At 46.6% G+C, this 21,891-nt stretch overlaps 1 protein-coding gene across 1 annotated transcript in view; it reads left to right on the forward strand.

Moving 5' to 3' along the window:
- LOC138452855 (uncharacterized) overlaps positions 1-21,891 on the forward strand; it is a 1,928,742-nt gene that overhangs the window by 224,179 nt on the left and 1,682,672 nt on the right. The window contains exons 8-10 of the mRNA XM_069605205.1: positions 10,976-11,178; positions 15,118-15,242; positions 20,144-20,270. Of these exons, the coding sequence (XP_069461306.1) occupies positions 10,976-11,178; positions 15,118-15,242; positions 20,144-20,270 (455 nt within the window). The remainder of the gene's footprint in view (positions 1-10,975; positions 11,179-15,117; positions 15,243-20,143; positions 20,271-21,891) is intronic.

Genomic DNA, 21,891 nt, shown 5'->3' on the forward strand with positions numbered 1-21,891 from the left:
CACGCCGCACCTTGTGCCACCTGACTCACCAGATGCCGCCCACTACCCGGTACAGCTGTACCCCTCCTCTGTGCCCCTCTGTATCTTACCCCCTGCTGTATATCTGTTGTGTTGTTACCTCTGAAAAGCACTCTGTTTTGCATCTGTATTGTTGTATACATCTGCAAAGAGCTCCGTTGGTTCTCGAACCTAGGTCCACACTCAATAAATACCATAATAATAATAATAATAATGATAATAGTAATGATATGATCCTTTCCCTCACTCGTTGATATCTTCTGGTTGTAAACAGTGGTCTGTGAAGTGTTAACTTGTAATCTATCCAAGGAGAAACTTTGGGAAACCCAGCAAGATGGAAATGGAATTTCACCGACTACACCTACAATTGCTTTGCCTCCCAGGCCGGCTTCAGCACCGTAGTCGTCCACGGTGACTGCCCTAGTGCTTGCTTCATTTTCCAGGGGTGTGAGTGTGAACCGATGCCTTCAGCACTGTCTTTTCTACCACGGCCAAGCCACTGATGCCTGCTGTGTCATCTATTGCAACACCACCTGCACACCTCCTACAAGAGAGCGATATTTCAGAAGAGCCTCTGGAGGCTTTATTCTCAGAACATGACGTCCAGGAAGACCCGGACCCAATTCTTTAATACCTCATCAGCCACTTCGTCCAGCACCCACTGCTTTACCTACAGTTCCACCCTCTGCAGTGCCTACAGTTCCCTTAGGAACACCACCGGCACCCATGGACCTGTCTCTAGATATCCTGTCTACATTGCAGATCTTAGTCCAGGAACTTGAGCATCGTCTCCCTCCTTCGGCCTCTCAAGGTGCCCCTAGTAGGAGTCCTCCACTTTACCTTCATGAGGGGATTTAGTTTGCCCTGTTCATCTCGCCCAACGCCTCAGTTGTCTATCCCAGTGGTACCCTCAGAGACACTGATAATACCCCTAACAGACATGTCCCCAGACACTCATGCAATGGATAAGTATAATGACCTGGTGCTAGCTGACAGGGGAAACACCGGACCTGCCCTCCCGTGATTTGTCACCAGACGAGATAGGCTCTTTCCATTCACTCTTAACACATTCAGTGAAGCTGTTCGATCAGTCATCGCTATCCCTGTGCTAAATGACCTCTGGGAAGATGGTCTATTGGTAATGAAGAATCCTTTGTAAGCCTGTCCAAAAAAGGATCAAGTAGAGAAAAAATACAAGGTGCCAGATACGGCTCCTAAGTGTCTTTGCACCCTACCCTGACTCTGTGGTATCAGCAGATGCCCACAAAAGAGCGGCTAATCCTACTTCCCCATGCATGGTGCCCCTGGACAAGGAGGGTAAGCAACTGGACACATTTGGCAAACTCCTTATTACCACTGCCGCCACAACCATAAAGGCACCCTTTCACGGCATGACAGAGTTGTGGTACAAGATGGGTCCCATTTTAGACTTTCTCCCAGATAAAAGGGATGAGGCTCTGGCTCTGTTGCACGAAGGGGAGGCTGCTTCAGATCACTCCACCACTGTCGCTGTGGACATTGCAGAGACAGATGTCTACCAAATGTGTAACAGAGCAATCCTGGGATGACAAGGATGGCTGAAGGCCACCAATTTTCATCCGGCGGTGCAGTCCAAGGTGGTGGATATGCCATTTGATGGCGTGGGCCTCTTTAGAAAGAAGGTGGACAAGACCCTCCATGCTATCAAGGCTGACGCTGATAACACACGCTCCCTAGGTACGCTACAGCAGTGAAGGCAGTCTTTTCATTCTGGCAAGGGTCATTTCTCCAGGACCTCCAGAGAATACAGGCCCTTTTATCACCAGCTGTCTCGCACCAGCTTGCAAGAGGTGTGCAGGCAGAGGGTCCGCAAGAACGCAAACTCCCATACTGACCAGCGCCAGGACCTGTGCCCCCACTTCAGCACCCCATTGGGAGGCCGGTTGTTGCTGTTTGTCTTTCAGTGGTACAACATCTTCACTGACAAATGGGTGCTCAACCTCATTCGACAGAGACACACCCTCGAGTTTCTGGGCAAATGCCGCTCCATTCCCTCTTAAAGAAAAGAGAGCTACATCTACCACTTCTCCTACAAGAAGTAAAGTCCCTTCTAAAGGAGGGGGCTATAGAAGCCGAACCATCCCACCATGCGGGCCCAGGAGTGTACTCCAGATACTTTCTGGTGAGAAAGTCTGGTGGGTGGAGGCCCATCATGGACCTCGTGCAGCTCAACAAGTTCCTGAAATCACAGAGGTTTGACATGATCATGCTTCAACACCCTCTCGACTGTAAGGAAGGCATGGTATAAATAACAGACACAGACACAATGAATACAAATTTCAAAAACCTTTATTTGGTAATTTGGTTGGGTTGGAGAATACCTAACTGGCCCTAGATCTAAAATGAGAATAATCTCGACCATTAAATAAATAACAAACAGTCCCAGTCAGTCTAGTCAACATAAAAAGGCCTATTCAAAGAAAACCTCACCTTGCCCTGCTTCTCAACATGACACATGTGTTAAGGGAATTCAAAAGGAAAATAGTGTCTCAAAAGAAATGTCAGAATGGCTTTAAATAAAAATAATCTTCCACCCCGTTCGGCACCACAGGGTCTAGAGTTTCCTAAAATGTATACTTGCACACTTTGGCTTACTGGCACAATTTAACTGTATTCAGCGTTCACTTTGTGGGGGATCCCTTCGCCACGTTTTGTCTCAGGTGTCTCTTTCATTGTTGAAGACTTTCGAAACTGCAAGGATTTTTCATAGGACCTCTGCATGACCACTTTGTCCTCACTCTCAATAATTTTGCAATCCATAATCTTCCTCGTTTTACAACACCAATGCCTCTTGATACTTGTAGTTCTTATTCTCTTTGGTTGGCCTTCTTGGCCTCTTTCATACTTCATATAGTTTGCCCTCTTAGCATATTCAGAGTTCACATATTTTGCTTTTCATTCATTCAACTTTCTTTCGGAATCATGATAGCTTTCTTGCCTTTGATTCCCCAATCAACTCATAACATTTCACAGAGACTTTCGAATGTGCGATTTTGCCTCACAGGACCCACTCTGTTACTTTGTATCCATCCCTTTTACAATTCAGCAATTGTCCTCTCCATTATGCGTTTTATTGGCATACGCGCAACCTTCACCTTTTGCGTTACTGTTACTTTGAACACAAACCAGACTTGTGTTGCCTTTGATAACTCACTGGTTGTGTCTCTCAGCCATCTTTCATCAACGCGGCTTCATGTAGCAGTCAAGGCCGTTTCCAACGTCTCCTCTGCTCATCCCGAACTCTGTTGTACCTTAAAGGTTTCTTTCCTGCGCACACTCGGTTTCAGTCTTGGAAAGTTTACGGCTTCCCAAAAGTGGGGGATTCTTGCCTGGTCCTCTTTCGATCTTATTACCTACAGACCAGCCCCTTGGCCTTCCCACTTCCAGCGCCTGGTTCGCATCAGCCCCGAAAAGCTGTTCCTTCTCGTACCCAGCCTCGCTCAGAGTGTGCCTGTGCACGCCACCTTCTATTTATCTGAACAGGAGTGTTAACAACTTGCAGGTGTACATAGTTAGGATTACATGCCTGACTCTGCCTGGCCTCATTACAGGGACAGAGCCAGTGGAGGTCAGTCGAAGTAATCTGCCTGACCTTATTCCTCATCTTCCTCGGCTCAATAGTGTTGCCAATGTAATGTAGGGATTAATTATAGGACCTGTAGTTTCCCATAAAATAAGCAGGGATAGGGGTTGGATGGGTTGTGAAAATAGGGGGCTGTCATGTTTCGCCATCAGGTCTTTCTCCACACTCCCTGAGGACCTCCTACCCATGTGATCCTCCCTCACTTGTCCACCCCAGGGTCGGGATCCAAAAGCGATGGACATTCCCAGGCCACCTGAGTACGGGATACCCGGGGACTAGTTTGTGAAACACCCTCTGATTTTTCACATGACCAACTAGAAAAAGGAGACTTTCTCTCCTCTGCACTTGGAGGATGCCTATTTCCACATCCCTATACATCGCAGGTACAGACGTTTCCTTCTATTTGTAGTACAAGGCAAGCATTATCGATTCGAGGCTATACCTTTCGGCCTTGTATAAGCTCCAAGAGTCTTCACAAAATGCCTAGCTCCAGTGGCGACTGGCTAATACGGGCCCTCTCCGGGCTGCGCTAGCCTTGCAACACACAGAGGAGACCATCCGGTGCCTGACTTGTTCATCAACTTTCCAAAGTCATGCGTATCGCCATTGCAGAATGCTCTGTTTCTAGGTTCACGGCTCAACACCCTGACAGGTCTTGCTCCCCTCCGAGGAAAGTGTATGATGCTGGAAATGCATTGGAGGGACAGGGCCTCAGTATCCTTGTCCTTTACTGCTTTTTATCGTGTGGTCTGTCGTGTTTTCTGCGCAGGAGTTCATGTGGGACTCCTGGCGGTGCAGCTCTCTCTTTTGCTTTGGTGTACAGACCCATGGGATACCCTTATGGCACCCATGGGTAGCGGTCCAACCCTGTGCCCCTAGTGTATGTTTTTGGGCACCTGTGTGTGGCCCACAGAGCAGGGTGCGGGCTGGTGGCAGCTCTGTGCTGAATTGACAGGTGCCCTGAGCGTCCTCCATTTTGGGATGCCCAGGCTCTGTCATTGGAATCAGTTGACTCCTGATGGAAACGAGATGGCACCCGTGGCCTCTTGCCTTCCATCGCCTGTTACCTTTGTTTTCCTGAAGTCCCGGGAAGCCCTGACTCTGTCCCCTCCCCCTGACTGGCTGTTGGATGGAAGTTCCACATATGGTAGTGTGGGGAGGAAGTGCCGACCAGACTGGCTGGAGCCTTCCCAACGACCGTATGTTGTGGGTACACCTGTGGGTGGGACCTGGGTGAGTGGAGTTTGTGACGAATATGCATTCTGTGTTGTGGATGTCTAGTATCTGGTGTTTGACACAATGACTGAGACAGCCCTGCCCCGAAACTGGTATGAATGCAGTGTGCAGTGTTGAATGGCGTGGTACTTGTCCGAATCCACATTCTGTGTTATGAGTGTCTGGATGGAGAAGAATGGCCTGAATGCACCGTGCGCCTGATTGGCTGACTGACTGCCTGAATGCCCTTCTGAGTGATTGGTTGCCTTAGTGTGACCCAGCAGAATGAATGGGAGATCAACAGTATATCTGGGGGCCTCTCACTGCTAGAATTCGTTCAGAAGCTGGAATTGAAACTGACATTGAAACTGAAGCTTAACCTTGAAGCCCTGCTGAAAGAGAAGCATTGCTGTTGCTCTATTTCGTTGATCTGAAAGCTGCTGTGTCTTCAAGAACTGATCCAGAGAGGACCTGGTTAGGCACCCTCTTTCCGAGCTATGAGAGACCACCGTGCACTGCTAACCTTCGCCGAAGCTCCCTGGAAGTCAGCTTACGAAAGACTGTCAGCCGGAGACAGGGACCGCTGACGAGAAACGAAGAGAAGCACCTGGCATTCCGTCCTCCGTCGTCCACCAGGGTTTGCAGGTTTGCTATAACCACTGGAGGCCCGCCGAAGTTAGTTGCCCAGAAGCGGGGACTGATTGACGCCATGCCGTCGACGACTGGAGGTGCAACGCTCCATTGATTAAGACATTTGATTCTCGGACACGCTTGTCCGCACCGCTGACCGCCTTATCCTGCCGGAGAAGGCCAGGCTGTCGAAGAGCCGAGGAGCATCAGCCGGTGGGTTTCCCACCACCCAAAGACTGTAGAGACGCCAGACGACTCAACGCCCTAGCTGGGCCACAGTTCTTCACACAACTCTTTGCGGTCCTGAACTATCGACATCGAGGTGCCCTGCACGCCTCTTCCTCACAGAACATCCACGACCGACCGTCGATGCGCACCGCCAGGACCAGAGCTGCTACCTCACCACCGTTCTTCACCCTTTTCTTCGTAGGATCTCGACGATCTGTAGCTCCTGCTTTAAAGGGAGCCGCTCAAGAAGGATCCGTCGACGACTCGTCGTCGAACTCTGCTATGCCAGGTACATTGGGGTGGTAGAAACATTGTAGAAGGAAATAAGACTAATTGAACAATATATGGACTGGGCTTGTAGTATATCTTTATTTTACAGGTTGCCCAGGTGGGGGGATCTCCACACAGAACTGTGTCTAGTGGTAAGGGCCAGTATTCTGCCAATTTTCTAACCAACTGCTTTCCTCCTATGTCTCTTGTTGGTTACCTTTATTAATTGATTTGCGTGACATTTGACCAGAGTACAGTTGATGCACTTTAATGAAGTCTGATAATAATTGTGGTACCACTTAGAAATGTATATATTTGCCATTATAGATTAACTGAGCAGAAAGTGAGTTATTGTGATATTGTACATAACCTTGAACCTTAATTATATAAAGACTGTGTTTTAACTTATACAGTGTGTGGACATTCCTTTGTGGGGGCTTGGGGACTACCCTGTACTTAAGAACCAGCCTGCATCACTTCCTGAGAAGCTAGACCTTGATTGCTCGACTACGTTACCATAATAGAGACCCTTGCCTGGGGTCCTCTGTGCCTCTCCTCTGCCATTTAGAGAGCAGGGGTACAGACACCCCCCTCCAGTCTTTACAAAGTGTCACAGCCATACTTCACAAGATACACCAACTATTCACATTGCAGGTGCCAAAGTTTGCTCCATCAAATCTGTTCTAGGGATTCCACACTGCAGGCTTCGCATGAGACCTCTTCAAGAGTTCCTCGATGCTCAATGGCAGCAAGTGTCTGGTTCTTGGAATGACAAGATTGACATCTTTCCTAAAAACTCTGCAGTGGTGAAATCATTGTGAGCACCTTATGCAGAGCGCTCCTTTTCACCTCCCACTTCATCAGGCCACAGTCACCACTGATGCTTCCATGGAGGGATGAGGAACCCACACGGACCAACACCACGCCAGAGATCTGAGGCAACCCGAAGACAAGGCCCTACACATGTCTTGGTGCTCAGAGCAGTGTTTTGGTCCTTGAAATCGTTCAAATTGGAATTCCAGAACAAGGTGGTTTGCATCTTCACCGACAACATGAACACCATGTTTGATATCCGGAAGCCAGGCGGTACCTGCTCTCTAGTACTGTCCTGGGAAGCTCAAGCAATATGTAAGTGGGCAATTTCACACACCATGATTCCTCCTCCCCTTCCATCTGCCAGGAATCCACAACACCACTGCAGATTCCCTCAGCAGGGAGCTACGGTCATGTCACAAATGGGAGGTCCACCAGAGTCAAGTTCTTCACGTCTGAACCTGGAGAACCAACCCAACTGCCCAAAACAAAACTGCCCTAGCAAGACTAACAAGGGCCCACAGGTTGGAAATCATAAAAACCAAGACCGCATTCTATGAGAGGAGAATGACAAACACTTGTAACCCAAGCAACGAACTGCATAGAATAATTTCTGAATTCAATTCTCCAGGCTGATCTACCCCCCCCATCCACCCAACTCCCAATACCTATGCAATGCCTTGTCAGAACACATCCACAACATCGCTATCAACAAGCACTATGCCACCATTTTTAAATTATAAACAATGCGCCCTCCCACCCCTGACTCTCCATCCAAACTCCCTCCTGATGCAAACCTTTGCCTCTTTTTCTCCAATCTCACACCAGGAGTTCCTCTTGCTCCTAGCACAAAGCCACCCATCAGGTTCGCCTAACGACCCTTGCCTGCCCAACCCCCTCAAAAACCTCCCAGCCTCAACCTGTACAGACAGTATCTCACACTCAATCCTTAACCACACACTAATATCAAGAACCTTCCTGTAAGCCTTAAAAACCTCCTACATCAAACCTCTCCTCAAAAAACCTACGCTCCACCCACTCCTCCCCCAGAACTACCAGCCCATTTCCATCCTCCACTTCATGGTCAAACTCATGGATCGCACAGAATACAAACAACTCAGCCATTTCAGTGAAGCCAACAACCTCTTTGACCCTGCCCAATCTGGCCTCAGACCGCTCAGAGGAACGTGGTCCTCCCTAGTGTCCTTTTGGGATGACCTAAAAAGAACAGGGGAGGCAGAAGGATGCACTATTCCCATCCTCCTTAACCTCTCTGCTGCTTTCGATACCATTGACCACACCATTCTCCTAGACAGGCTTCACTCTTTAGAATTCAAAGACACTGCCCTCACTTGAATCTCCCCCTTCATCTCTAATTGCTCGCAAATCATGCTCCTACACCTTTTAAACCTCTACATCCTGATCAGTACCAAAAGGGGTCCCACACCGTATCTTCCCATACCTCACCTATACTCACTGTTTTTCTGCCATCATCTCCATCCTCCTCTCCCGCTTAGACTATGCAAACTGCCTTTACCCAGGTGCACCAGCGTTTCAGCTAAGGAAACTGCTGAAGCCCATGTGCTCATTAACCTCACTCCCATAGAACACATCAGTCCTACACTAAGAGTCCTCCATTGGCTCCCTGTTGGTCACTGTTCTTTAAAGCCATGTGCATCACTCACCATGCCATCCACAGCACCGTCCCCAGAATTCCTCCAGGACAAACTCACTCGCTACCACCCCTCAAGGACACTGAGATCCAGCACAGCATCTCTCCTAGTTGTCCCACACTACAACTGCACCAGACTGGGCGGATCCTCCTCCTCCGTCCAAGCGACGATCATCTGGAGCTCTCTGCACCAGCAAGTCCGCAACATTGATAATCACTTGGCATTCAGAAAGGCCCTCAAAACCTGGCTCTTCCCTTCTCCCTCTTGAGACCTGCTCATACTCTATACCGTTGATACGTGCATAGAAACACAGGCCCAAATCCCGACAACACACCTATCCACCCAAACCTCCACGGATGCCGGCAGCATTTGCAGCCGCACACTGTGATAAATTCGGCACTCCCTCTCTCCCCCAGAGAATCGTATAGCACTCCACCATTCCTGCGGACCCCTCTCCCACTGCTCAGGCCCCCCATCTAGGGTGACCCCAAATGGCGAGACCAGCCATTCGCGTTGGACATAGGAAAAGTTCATTGAAGATGAACTACATCCGAGTTTAAGGTATGTATACCTTGCACCACGTTTGTGGACACAGGCCGCAGACGCGGCTACTCATCGATGCACTATAGAATGCTCCTATGGCTATGCAATTCCGGTCTAGCAGCTCGCATAGCCGTCCACACTGAAACCTCTGATGTACCTCAACACCTCTGCCATTAGCATACAGCGACAACCTACACTTTGGTCTATCTGGGTACACATCGAGTCTCTGGCACTAGCACTCTATCCTAAACCACCAACAGCACCCGCCCACGTGCCTGACCTCTGCAGTGCTTACTGGAGCCTAGCCAGCCCACCCAAGTCCTAACCTGGCAAAATGCACACGCACATCTTTAAAAAAAACACTCCTAGAATCTCCCACAAATGGTCTTCGGTCCCTGAAGGCGTTCAGCCACAAAGCGCATTGAGGCCATACAAATGGGGAAAGGGCGCTATCTAAATGACCAATACAATACAGTAAAATACAATGGAAGACTGGTTCTAAGCACATATTTGCTGCATGCTTGCATTGCAACCTATGCATTTTGCACTTTGAGAAGCTACGCTCGCTAGGGTATTTGACGAGGGCGCGTCATACCTATGCTGAGAACTTTTCCTTGTGCGCCATTCGCTCTCCTGGGCAAAGACACATTATTGCAATGGTACGACTGAATGTTTCGCCTCTGAGGGCGCGGATGACGTGGTTGTATAACATAAAGCTCTGCATAGGTGGATGCGTTGTTGATGAAGACTTAATTCACTTTATTTTTCTCTGCCCAAAATTATTATTAGATCTGATGCGTATTTGGCTGAAAAGTCATTTTATTGCCAATAATACCAGGCATGTTTCTGATGCAATGGGCCTCATTATGAGTATGCTTAACTGTACTGTATTTTATTTGCTGTTAATGGTGAAAACCGAAATAAAGTATATTTCTTCTATGCACTTTGTACAATGCCTAAAGGGCATGTATTGTGTTTATATTAGAGTTTCGCCAAAGGCACATGTCAATAATTAAGTAAACAGGTTACAAATCAAAGGGAAACGGTTTTAAAGGGGCACACAAGTGATGCAGGATGAGGAGCGTGGGAGAGCCAGATATTTCAAAAAATAGAAAAATAAGCAAAGTGTAGAAAATGAGCGGATGGGAAGGAGAACAGCACTACAGAATTTTGGAGGTAAAAGAGCAGGATTAGAATGTGGGGTGGGGAGCAGCGAGGGAGAGCAGGCCGAGTTTGAGAGGCAGGTCAGGTGGCCGGGGACATAAACAGTGATCTCACATTTAAGCATAATTCAAGCATAACTCAAAGAAACTGAAGACAGGTAGGGACGGTCAGGTAAGAAGAGCGGTGCACTGCGGGAGGAAGTTTAAAGAGGAGAAGAATTGCAGTGAATTTTGACTTGAGAGAAGAAATCTAAGCGGGAAGACCTACACGAAGGAAAGAGCAGAAGTCTTAGACCAAGATGATTAGCCTAAGAACAAGGGTTTTTCTACCGGGGGAAGTCAAATAAAGAAACGTGTGCGTTCTCCATAAATTATAGAGTTGGTGCTTGCAAAGCACGCTCAGGTAAGCAGGTGTGATTGAAAGTGCTGGGCAAGGACTGAAAGAGATGAGCCATGTGGCGAGAATGGATAGGCAGAGATAGAGATGCGGAAGGAAAGAAAATGGTAGCAGAGAAGGACAGGCCTGTAGAGGCAGAAAGAGAATGAGAATACAGGGGCAGCATTCATAGTTGGGTGGCAGAGGGACAGAAAAAGTAGAATACATGATCTTACAAATAGAGGGAAACTTAACAAAGTTTTGAGATTTGTCGGCATGGAACGAAATGACGAAATAATAGAAACAGGGGGGTTTGTGTGGAGAGAGGACAAGCGAGGACCAAGAACAGAACCTAGTGGGACGGCTGTAAGGAGAAGAGAAAAGGAATTTGTAATCACACTTTTCCCCCCAAATTGTCCTCTAGGATCCAGGCTTGCTTGGCCCTGCACACCTATTTTCAAGAGGCGTTACGCCAGCTGCGCGAGAGCCTGATCCGAACCCCTGGTATGCGGCGATACTCGTCCTCCAGCTCCCTCTCGACTGCTCCAGGGAAGGCGTCCTCTCTGATCACTGTGAAGACGGCCAAGGCTTATGGGAAAATGTCCTCCTCTATAACGTCAAGCTTCGGTAATGACCAATAACCACATCATGCATGAAATGAAACCACAAGCACCATTGAGCATCACAACATTGTGTCGGTGGAAGGGTTTTCAAATGATACTCAGTGTGAAAGATCATGTTTGCTTCTCAGAGCTCTGCCAAGAATGGCAAGATAGTGTCTGGATGGCTTATGTCCTCTCCTCTTCATTCCAACAAGTCATCATGGCACTTTTTAGCAAATGAGAAAACGTATTTGGATTGCCATTGGACGTTTACCCATTGATGGCACATCTAGCTAAAATTTTCATTGTGATCCTTTACCCAGTGTAACCCAATGGTGAGTCAATAACCCTAATTCTGGTTGATTTAAAGGTAATAACAAGGACGCTGTTAGCAGTATCTGCGAAATTCTCACCCGCAAAAGGAGCATCAACCAATAAGATTGCTCGAAACATGGCTGAATCTACCAGAAAAAGACCACTATCCGAGCAAGCTGTTGGGTACTCTTGCTCACTCCGCTTCTCGCTAATGCCTCTAATCACATTCAATACCCCATACCCCATGGGTATTTATGAATGTTTCGCTCAAAAGAAAAGCTTGCGCTCTCCATGCAAACCTTTTCTTAACAGCAAAAAAACACAAGCATTGCCAAAGGGAAATGTTTTGGCTTCTATGTAGGCATTGGAAAGGCATTTTCCAGTCACTGCCATAACATAAAGGTACTACCTATGTATGGTGACAACAGCTGGAAATGGTGTGATTGCATGGCATATGATAGACGTGTCTGTAATAGCCAAATCTATTGGATTTGTCAATGCTTGTTTTTAACAGGACTTGAGTTCAAGGAACAGATTTAAATTAAGTGGCTGTAAGCATATTTCTTGCACCAGTAACACAATTAAAAATGCAATTAATCCAAATGATTTTAAGTTAATTTCTGCACTATCAAATTTCTTTAAGGACACATTACAAGATTATTTTTTTTTTTTTATGAAAGGAAGGAGCAAGGCTAGAGATACTAAATAGGCGGGACTGGGGTCCTAGTAGGAACTGGAGGAGACGGACTAGAAGAGAGAATGACGTGCCTTCAGTTCGGTTTGATGGCGCATATGCAGTACACCTCTTTTTCTGCACCTTGCTGTTTTCATCGTCATTATAATGTCCCTCCGTGTCACTTATTTTACTGTTCTTCTATTCTCTTCATTTGATCAGGACATTTTAGGTAAAACTTTGTAATAGACTGAACACCAATACAAAATAAAAAAAAATAAAAAAATGAATCCATTAAACTCCTCAGACTGATTAGAAATAACACAAGCAGGCCAAGGTTTGATGTCATTGCTAGATAAAGCTAGCGGGAGAGATCCTAGGAGGATGTCCTTGGAGCGTCCAGGGGGAAATAGTGGGTGCGTATCGCGATAGGCATTAGCATGGCCTTTGGCAGTCAATGGGTGGTGAAATAACAAAACAACACCAACAAGATTTGTGTCGTTCCTCACGTCATCTCTCTCCTAAATGTACCCCAAAGCAATAGTTCTGAATTATAGGTGGCTAAATGGACAAAGCTAATGAGCTGTTAGCGCCCTCGAGAGTTTCTCGGGTTGTTCATGGCAGACAGTACGTGCCACGGTTAATTATCATCTAAGTAGAAGTTCCCCCATGCTTGCCCGAGTTATCTGGGTGTCCAAGCAAATTCATGTATACCATTTTTACACGTGGTGCCATTACTTAATGTCAGCTCAGAGTTGCAGGTGTTTGCCTAGACTGTAAGTCTGAGGGTTATCTAATGCAAGTGTTACCATGATAACATATGTTCTAAGTGACAGTAGTAAAACGGGCAATTAATATAGCAAATAATAGCCCTGCAGTGTATTTGAGCTTCTATGAGAGAGACTTATAAACTGCACAAATGTGGAAAATTACACAATTATTTGAAGAGATTTTCATGTGCAGAAATGCAGTGGACGCCGCTGCATTTAGAACTCTTCATTATTATACAAATATGGCAGGGTCCCGGAGTGTTTGGCAAGAGGCAGCATATTCCTCATTCATATAAATATGGCAGGGTCCCGGAGTGTGTGGCAAGAGGCAGCATATTCCTCATTCATATAAATATGGCAGGGTCCCGGAGTGTGTGGCAAGAGGCAGCATATTCCTCATTCATACAAATATGGCAGGGTCCCGGAGTGTGTGGCAAGAGGCAGCATATTCCTCATTCATATAAATATGGCAGGGTCCCGGAGTGTGTGGCAAGAGGCAGCATATTCCTCATTCATATAAATATGGCAGGGTCCCGGAGTGTGTGGCAAGAGGCAGCATATTCCTCATTCATATAAATATGGCAGGGTCCCGGAGTGTGTGGCAAGAGGCAGCATATTCCTCATTCATATAAATATGGCAGGGTCCCGGAGTGTGTGGCAAGAGGCAGCATATTCCTCATTCATATAAATATGGCAGGGTCCCGGAGTGTGTGGCAAGAGGCAGCATATTCCTCATTCATATAAATATGGCAGGGTCCCGGAGTGTGTGGCAAGAGGCAGCATATTCCTCATTCATATAAATATGGCAGGGTCCCGGAGTGTGTGGCAAGAGGCAGCATATTCCTCATTCATATAAATATGGCAGGGTCCCGGAGTGTGTGGCAAGAGGCAGCATATTCCTCATTCATATAAATATGGCAGGGTCCCGGAGTGTGTGGCAAGAGGCAGCATATTCCTCATTCATATAAATATGGCAGGGTCCCGGAGTGTGTGGCAAGAGGCAGCATATTCCTCATTCATACAAATATGGCAGGGTCCCGGAGTGTGTGGCAAGAGGCAGCATATTCCTCATTCATATAAATATGGCAGGGTCCCGGAGTGTGTGGCAAGAGGCAGCATATTCCTCATTCATATAAATATGGCAGGGTCCCGGAGTGTGTGGCAAGAGGCAGCATATTCCTCATTCATATAAATATGGCAGGGTCCCGGAGTGTGTGGCAAGAGGCAGCATATTCCTCATTCATATAAATATGGCAGGGTCCCGGAGTGTGTGGCAAGAGGCAGCATATTCCTCATTCATATAAATATGGCAGGGTCCCGGAGTGTGTGGCAAGAGGCAGCATATTCCTCATTCATATAAATATGGCAGGGTCCCGGAGTGTGTGGCAAGAGGCAGCATATTCCTCATTCATATAAATATGGCAGGGTCCCGGAGTGTGTGGCAAGAGGCAGCATATTCCTCATTCATATAAATATGGCAGGGTCCCGGAGTGTGTGGCAAGAGGCAGCATATTCCTCATTCATATAAATATGGCAGGGTCCCGGAGTGTGTGGCAAGAGGCAGCATATTCCTCATTCATATAAATATGGCAGGGTCCCGGAGTGTGTGGCAAGAGGCAGCATATTCCTCATTCATATAAATATGGCAGGGACCCGGAGTGTTTGGCAAGAGGCAGCATATTCCTCATTCATATAAAACAATTCTTCCATCGATGTCTCCAAGCGGGCGCTCATCACATGTAATCACATGTTCACCAGCCATAGACTTGGCGCAAGTCACTTCCTATGTCAGGGGTTCCAGGCTGTTGTTTAACTAAGCAAAGGGTTAGGCGGGTGGAGATAGAGTAGACTCCGAACGTCAACTAGAAAAATCAATATATTTTACTTTTAAAAAAAATGTTGGCACGTTTTTTAGCCAAAATATGTAAGGGATGAAGTCAAACAAGAAGCACCAATGCAAACAAAAAAACAGTGACACTTAATGCAAATCATTCAGATATCAAAACAAATGAAAACCATTCAGTAGTCTGTTAAGATTAGTCCGAGAAACTACTCCACTCAGCACTTCAATGGCCGCCTTGCATGGGGGGGGGGGAGCATAGCGGGATCGGGCGGTAGCTGGCTCTTGTATATATATATCCTTGCTGCTCCAGGGGTGCAAGGTGTCCATCGAGAAAATACATGGAAACGTGCCTTCCTGTTTCAGATCACCAGCATGATTACCAAGGAGCAGGGGTGCCAATGACAGACGAGGACACGATGATGTACCACCTGGAAACACTGTGCAGGCGGCTGAAGCAGTTCCTCGACGTCATCCGGAAGCTACACCAGGCAAGCTTCCGGTTCTGTACTCTGTATCAATCGCTCTGCTCCGGCGTCGTCTTGCCATTGTCTTACAGTTTATATAAATATAAAACATTGTTGTACAAATGACTAATTACGATGTATTTAATAAGCACAGAAGATTTGCAGTTAGCAGTTGGTGTCTTGGCTCTGGCCCTCACCAGTGCAGCGTTGGGGTTCCATGTGATCTTACCGAAAATAATGTAACGAATGAAGTGTTACCCGAAAAAATGCTTTTTTTAATTGTGGGTGGGAGAGGGGAGTCCCCCGAACCGCCTGTTTCCCCACGCCTCCAACCCCACCCGAACCACCACCACACCTTTTAACCCTTTACCCCAACACACTGTATAATTAGTTTTCGGTATTTTTTCATTCGTTGTTTTCTTTTCGGTAACATAACTGGGTACCTAGTGTGATGCATGCATGAAGTTACCCCTTGGTCACCTCAGCCACATAAGTGTATCATTTGAATAGCACCTCTACCTACTCCGAATTAGGGCCTGGAAAGCTGTAGGGAAAACCAGAATGCTCAGCTGCTGCCGTTCACTAGCCTAACTATTTATGCTCTTTTCAATCCATCCAGTGAAAGGACATTTGTGCAATATCCAGCAATTTGACATGAGCAGCAAACAAATAGCACTTGGGCACAACAAGACCATAAAAGCAGGACAAGGCTCTCTTGAGTCCAAGACATACCCTTTTAGAAACCACCTTATTATTCAGACCTCCACATGAAATCCTCTGTCGCCATGAACCAGATCTCAGTGACGGACTTTGACAACAGGTTACATTATTTCCGGTATCTGGGGGAAATCCCTTTAGGAAATTAGCAGGAGACCTAATCAGTATGTATTTGGGGTGGAGGCATTGAGTTAGCTCAGCAATACTTCTTTAAAATGTGCGGACATGGGGACATTCTGTGCCCCGCCACAGTACCACCCATTTTACATGAAATAGCTTTCAGTCAGCCGCCCATCATTATCCCCACAGTTACGTCTAGTCCAGTCTTTTGATCACCCAGAGAGCATGGATACCTCCAGGAACTTATGGATCTATATTCTATAGGGGAATCAATGTCCACCACAAAGCAGGCCTCCTATCTGAGCCATGCAGGCCAGTGTAAACACCAGAATGTGCTGGACTGTAGTCTTGGTTTATACCATTTTGCATTTCTACATCACTTTTCAGTTACATTTCTACCTGGGGATAGCAGCAACTTTGACATGTAGGGCCTAATTCACAGAAGCGTTTTATAATGGCAAACCCCCATTGGAAAATGCTCTGTGAATAAGGGCCACAGTGTCTCTCTACCACCTCTTTTCTTTGCCAGAGTTTGTGTCTATACTGTCAGCCTGTCTATCTCTTGAGTCAGTTAGGAAATGTGCAGATATTCCATCTGCCTATGCGCTGCTCTGTCCATAACAATGGTGATTAGCCAAGTTTTTGTCTCGCCCTTAAAATCTGGTAACTTATTCCATGGTGCCAAGTCACCTGGGTTGTATTGCTCCCACAGAAGTCACAGTGGCCAGCTGCGAGAGCAGTGACGCTCCCATTTTCAGAAGATAGGTGCAACCCGAGAACACCACACAAGTAAAACATGGCCACACAGTCCTTGGTCCTTGCCATTAGTGCATGTTCAGAAGAAGCCATTGTTGAACTTGTGCATGCATTGACAAAACAAATTGACAAGAGAAGTGTCCCCTTTTTGAACTAATGGTAGTAGTTGTAGCATCCAGCTGTGTCGTGATATTCATACAGCATTGAACATGTACATGCACCACTGAGGGGTGCATTCCACAAAAGCTCTGTGCTGCCCACGTGCCACCATTACTAAGCTAACGAGGGGTGTCATCTTGTCTGCAGAGCACATTGGGTTCCTGTTGGCAGAGTTAGACTCTCAAACCCTCATGTCTGGGCATGCACACCGGTTTCATAATATTATCCTCAGTGAGTCCCAAGTGAAGAGAACCCCTTTCAATGCACAATTCTTACAAGGAACATGTGTAGGTTGTCCTGTGTTGGCAAAGCCCCACTGAGTCTTTTCAAGGTCTTTAATTCAAAGTCACTGACTTATGCGTTTGTGTGGTATGCTATTGAAATGTGATGGGTAGTTTAAGCTCGGATGATCCCACCAGCCCTTCTCCATCCATTGAACACCTACAAGAACCTCGTTTTTGTACTTCTTTTGGTCGGAGAGTAATATTTTGAATAGGATATTTTTGCCATGCTATAAAACACTTGTATAAAATGCCATAATAGACAAAAGATGTTCTAAATAAAACCTCTTCCATTTATACTATATGTGGATGTATGTCTAAATCATGCTGACATGAAAGCAATGTTGTGAAAGACCCCCAACGAAATGCCACTACCCCACAAGGTCATGCTATGCCAGCGCACGGTTCATAGTTATCATTTCGAAAAAAAATGTTTCGACAAACAAAAGTTTCGGAAACAAAAGTTTCGGAAAACAAAGCTGTGACAGCCTATATTTAACATGCAACGTGCATTTCTTTCGAAACCAATCCGTCGACAATAGTCATGGACTGGTTTCAATTGAAATGCACTTTTACACGTTAAAAGTAGCATTTCAATGCTTTTTTTTTTGTTGTAAGTTTGCAACGTTAGATGCAGCTGTCCAGTGCTGAAATTACAGCACTGGACAGCTTCATGTAACATTTCAAAGTTACAAAAAAAAAACAAATTAAAATGCCAACATACGCAAAAACTTTGAAACGTTACATGGAGCTGTCCAGTGCTGTAATTTCAGCACTGGACAGCTCCATGTAACGTTCCAAGGTTTTAGTGTATATTGGGGGGGTTCCACCCTCCCAGCCCCCCAATCCCGACGCCAACCTCCCACCCCCAACCCAAGCCCCAGCCCTAACCCTAACCCATGTCGACGGTACTTTCGAATTTATTTCAAAGAAATTGTCATTCGAAAGAATGGCATTTCGACAAAAACAAATCGAAAGTTTGCCATTCGAAACTTTTTCGTTTGTTAAAATGACAGGACACCCCAGCGCACCATGTTCAGGAGGCTCGATGCTGAACCCATTGTCCCTTTGCGTGGCCCTCTTCTCACACCTCCCACCCACGATGTTTCCCCTGGTACCTGACTTACCGACTCCCTCCGTCGCACTCCAGCGGTCGCCAGTGTGAAGCGCAACACGTTTTGCATGTCGGCCCACCCACTACGCTCTTTTGAGCACCAGACTTCACACTTGCAGTAAACTGGACTGCAAACACATAAATACTCTTTAGATCAGGATCTCCACAGGATAGAAAGGTAAAACTCAAAAGCAAACATTTCTATTTACTGTGCTTTTCAGTCATATCTGAGCTCCCTCACTGATCGTGCAGGCAACACGGCCAGACTCTCAGTTGGTCAGAGAGCTAGAGCTGGACCTCACAGCTCTCAAAGCACGGCAGTCCTTAGTCAGGTGAAGTCTTTAGACAAGTTCTTCAGAAGCAGATTGCACCAGATTCTACTAGTATTAGACATAATCAAACTGGTTGATAGATTCTACACCATGCTTAAACATTTATTTTATGACTCGGCTTCCTATCTCATCACCAGGAGGTGTGCGCAAAGTTTTATGTGTAGGGGAAACTGATACACTTACTGATGCACCAGCAGCACCGGTTTAATTTGTGCTTTGTCCACAGCCCACTCAGGCACCCGGGTATTTCTGATTTGAAAAACTCTTTAGTGGCCCATCCGCTCTACTCCAGCTACACATATTCACTGGGTTCTACCCAGCAAAACTAAACCGGCCATTGGAAGCTCCCACAACCACCTCTGCAGCATCCACACATTTGGATCTGGACTGCTAAGATTCTTATTGTCCAATTCACTTTCTGATCCGGTGCACAGATCAGAATACAGGCTCAGGTAGAACGCCTCCCATGAAAATGGATCACCTGTGTGCGATAACACCAATAGCAGATGCTCTGGGTCGCAGGGCTTCCAATCTGAACAAGTAGGTTCCCAAGCAATTGGATCCTGGAAGGGCATTAGATGTCTGGACTCAGTGCTGCAGCTCCTGTATCTGCTCTGCTGAGGACAAAACAGACACAATGTTTAACACTGTTGAGTATTCCATTCAGCATTTTCACTTGGTCAATTCTTTACACACTTCATTCAGACCTCCAGCCTCATCGTAGGTCCAGAGTTGACCTTCTTGAACCCAGCCATCTTAGATCTGATGCTCACAGTTACATCTGACTGCTCCATTTGTTCTACTTTAGATGAATAGTTGGCCCCGTTCATCTGTCTTCCTTGACAGTATAGTTTCTCTCCTACAGTGTTCTCTGGATTGCTTCAGAATAACACAACTCTTCACAAAAAGCAGAACTAACCAGGATCTAGCGGATCGTACCAGGGAGTTGTCATATAGCTGGCTATCGGCTCAGCTAACTCTGTGTATAACTCTTGCACCCGGGGCAGTGGTCACCCACAGTTGTTTGATGCCACATTGTAACAACTTTGACTCAGTTCAGCAGTCTTTGATTTAATCTTTTCTGGTAGAGTCTTTAGTCGTGGGAGGGAAAACCAGTGCCTCTTGGAATTCTGTGTATGGCACAATATTGTAGCACTCCACCTCCGGGATCCACAGCAACTCCTCCATCATAGAAATGTTTTTGGAGGTTATTCTGATTCACAAGCCACTCATCCCTAAGGGATCAGGAAGTTCAAAGAAATATAATTATGTAATTGAATTGCACAAGAATGTCATTGTATGGTCATGGTAGACTGAATAATATCTTCAGTTTCACGCATTTGCTGATCTTGAATCCATTTGCTTAATTTACTGCGGGCCAGTTTGCTAGAGAGAGAAGCTTCAGACCAATGCCTTGGAATTAACGTTCACATTTTACTGTCACAGTTTAAAACATTGTCTAGGCAGACAGAAGGACTGCGGAAACCCAGCAGAGAGGATCTGATTGAGGATGACAGCAGTGAGTCTGGAAGCATCAATGAATTTTCTGGGCAAGAAGAGCAAACAGCGGCAGGTAAGGTTCTGAATGGGATGTGGCCATAGGTGCATTTGTAGGATTTGCTTTGACCAAATGGTGGGAATAATTGTAAAGGTTAACTTTGTAAATTATGCTGATGAAGTAACAGTAGTAAGAGTCAATCAATTTATTCTGCAAACCCTTTTTAGTTTTGGCTATTAGGTGGTGCTGAAAGCCCTACCTTTAAGCCAAAACGATTGTCATTAAAATAATAGCTTTAACATAAGAGCTTCAAATAAGGGTTTTGAATGAGGGTCTCTAATGCATTTCAATGCAGCTGACATATGAGGATGGATTTGTGTTGTGTGGCTATGTGTCCCACCCATTTCACGGCCATCTCTAAGTGAAATCTATATGATTTTCCCCCATTCCCACCCATTTCACCTTTAACCACACCCCTTTTTGCACTCTTTACCTTGCTGAATTTGTCAGCCATTTTCTTCTGTAGAGCCATCATCTTGAAATGTAGTAGTTTAAAGTTTTATGTTGGTATATCACATTAGAATGTTATGTTTTGAGAAAAGTATCTTATACAATTGCACCGTTTTTAGCATCATTATTTTTATCATTGCTATCACATGAATTCTATTTTCTTCCTCTCCCTCTCTTCTCGACTGCGTTTTTCTATTTGCCCTACAGACAGTGGCCCTCATTACGACCCTGGCGGAAAGTAACTGACATGACCGCCATAGCGCAAACAGCGTTTCCGCCACTGCACGAAGGAGCAAAGTGCGGCTGATTCCGACCCATCGGGCACGAGCATTACGCCATGGCGGAAGTGCAAAGTCCGCGACGGCGGAAATGACCCCAAAACGCCCCTTACCGCCGTCGTACGCCGCCCTAGGTGCAATACCGCCACCCATCTCAGCGGTCACCGGAATGAGCGGCCGGCGCAAACTACGGCCACCGTAAATATACGGAAACGGAAGCTAAAACATGGGGCCGGAACGGGAAACAGCACACCGTACACCTATAAAACAGAACCCCCACACAACCATTAAAACTCCGACCCCGAGACACATCCCAACCCGTCAGCCAGCCCAGATTAAAAAACTAAAATGGGAAAAGTAGCCAAAAAAGCGTGCGACCGCAAGCGGCAGGTCCACTTCTCCCATGAGGAACTCACCGTGCTCACGGAGACCCTCCAGGAGCATGCTGCCGTCGTCTTCTCTACGCAAATGACGAGGACGGCCCTTGCGAACAAGAAGGCCATATGGGCCCTGGTGGCACAGCGGGTAAGTGCGGTGGGGACCGCACCCCGCAACCCACAGCAATGCAGAAAGCGATGGGACGACCTACGGATACGCGTCCGGAGCATACTCTCTGCCAACCGGAACATCGCCACAGCCACCGGGGGAGGATCGGAATCACCCATCAAGTTGACCCCCTGGGAAGAAATCTGTGCCTCCACCATTGGAATGGAGAGCATAGAGGGAGTCGGAGGGATGGAGAAAGGAGTGCAGACATCCGAAGAATCAGGTAGGTGGCCCAATTGAAACTATGTCAAATCCAACATTACCAACCATGTGAAGTACCCGTGTCCCCATAGTGCAATAGGAACACATGTCCAGGAGAACGACCACATACATCGCCATGACAGCGCCCTTTAAAAGTCAGA

This window comes from Ambystoma mexicanum, chromosome 4p (genome assembly GCF_040938575.1).
Source record: "Ambystoma mexicanum isolate Mex_15411 chromosome 4p, UKY_AmexF1_1, whole genome shotgun sequence".
Lineage (NCBI taxonomy): Eukaryota > Metazoa > Chordata > Amphibia > Caudata > Ambystomatidae > Ambystoma > Ambystoma mexicanum.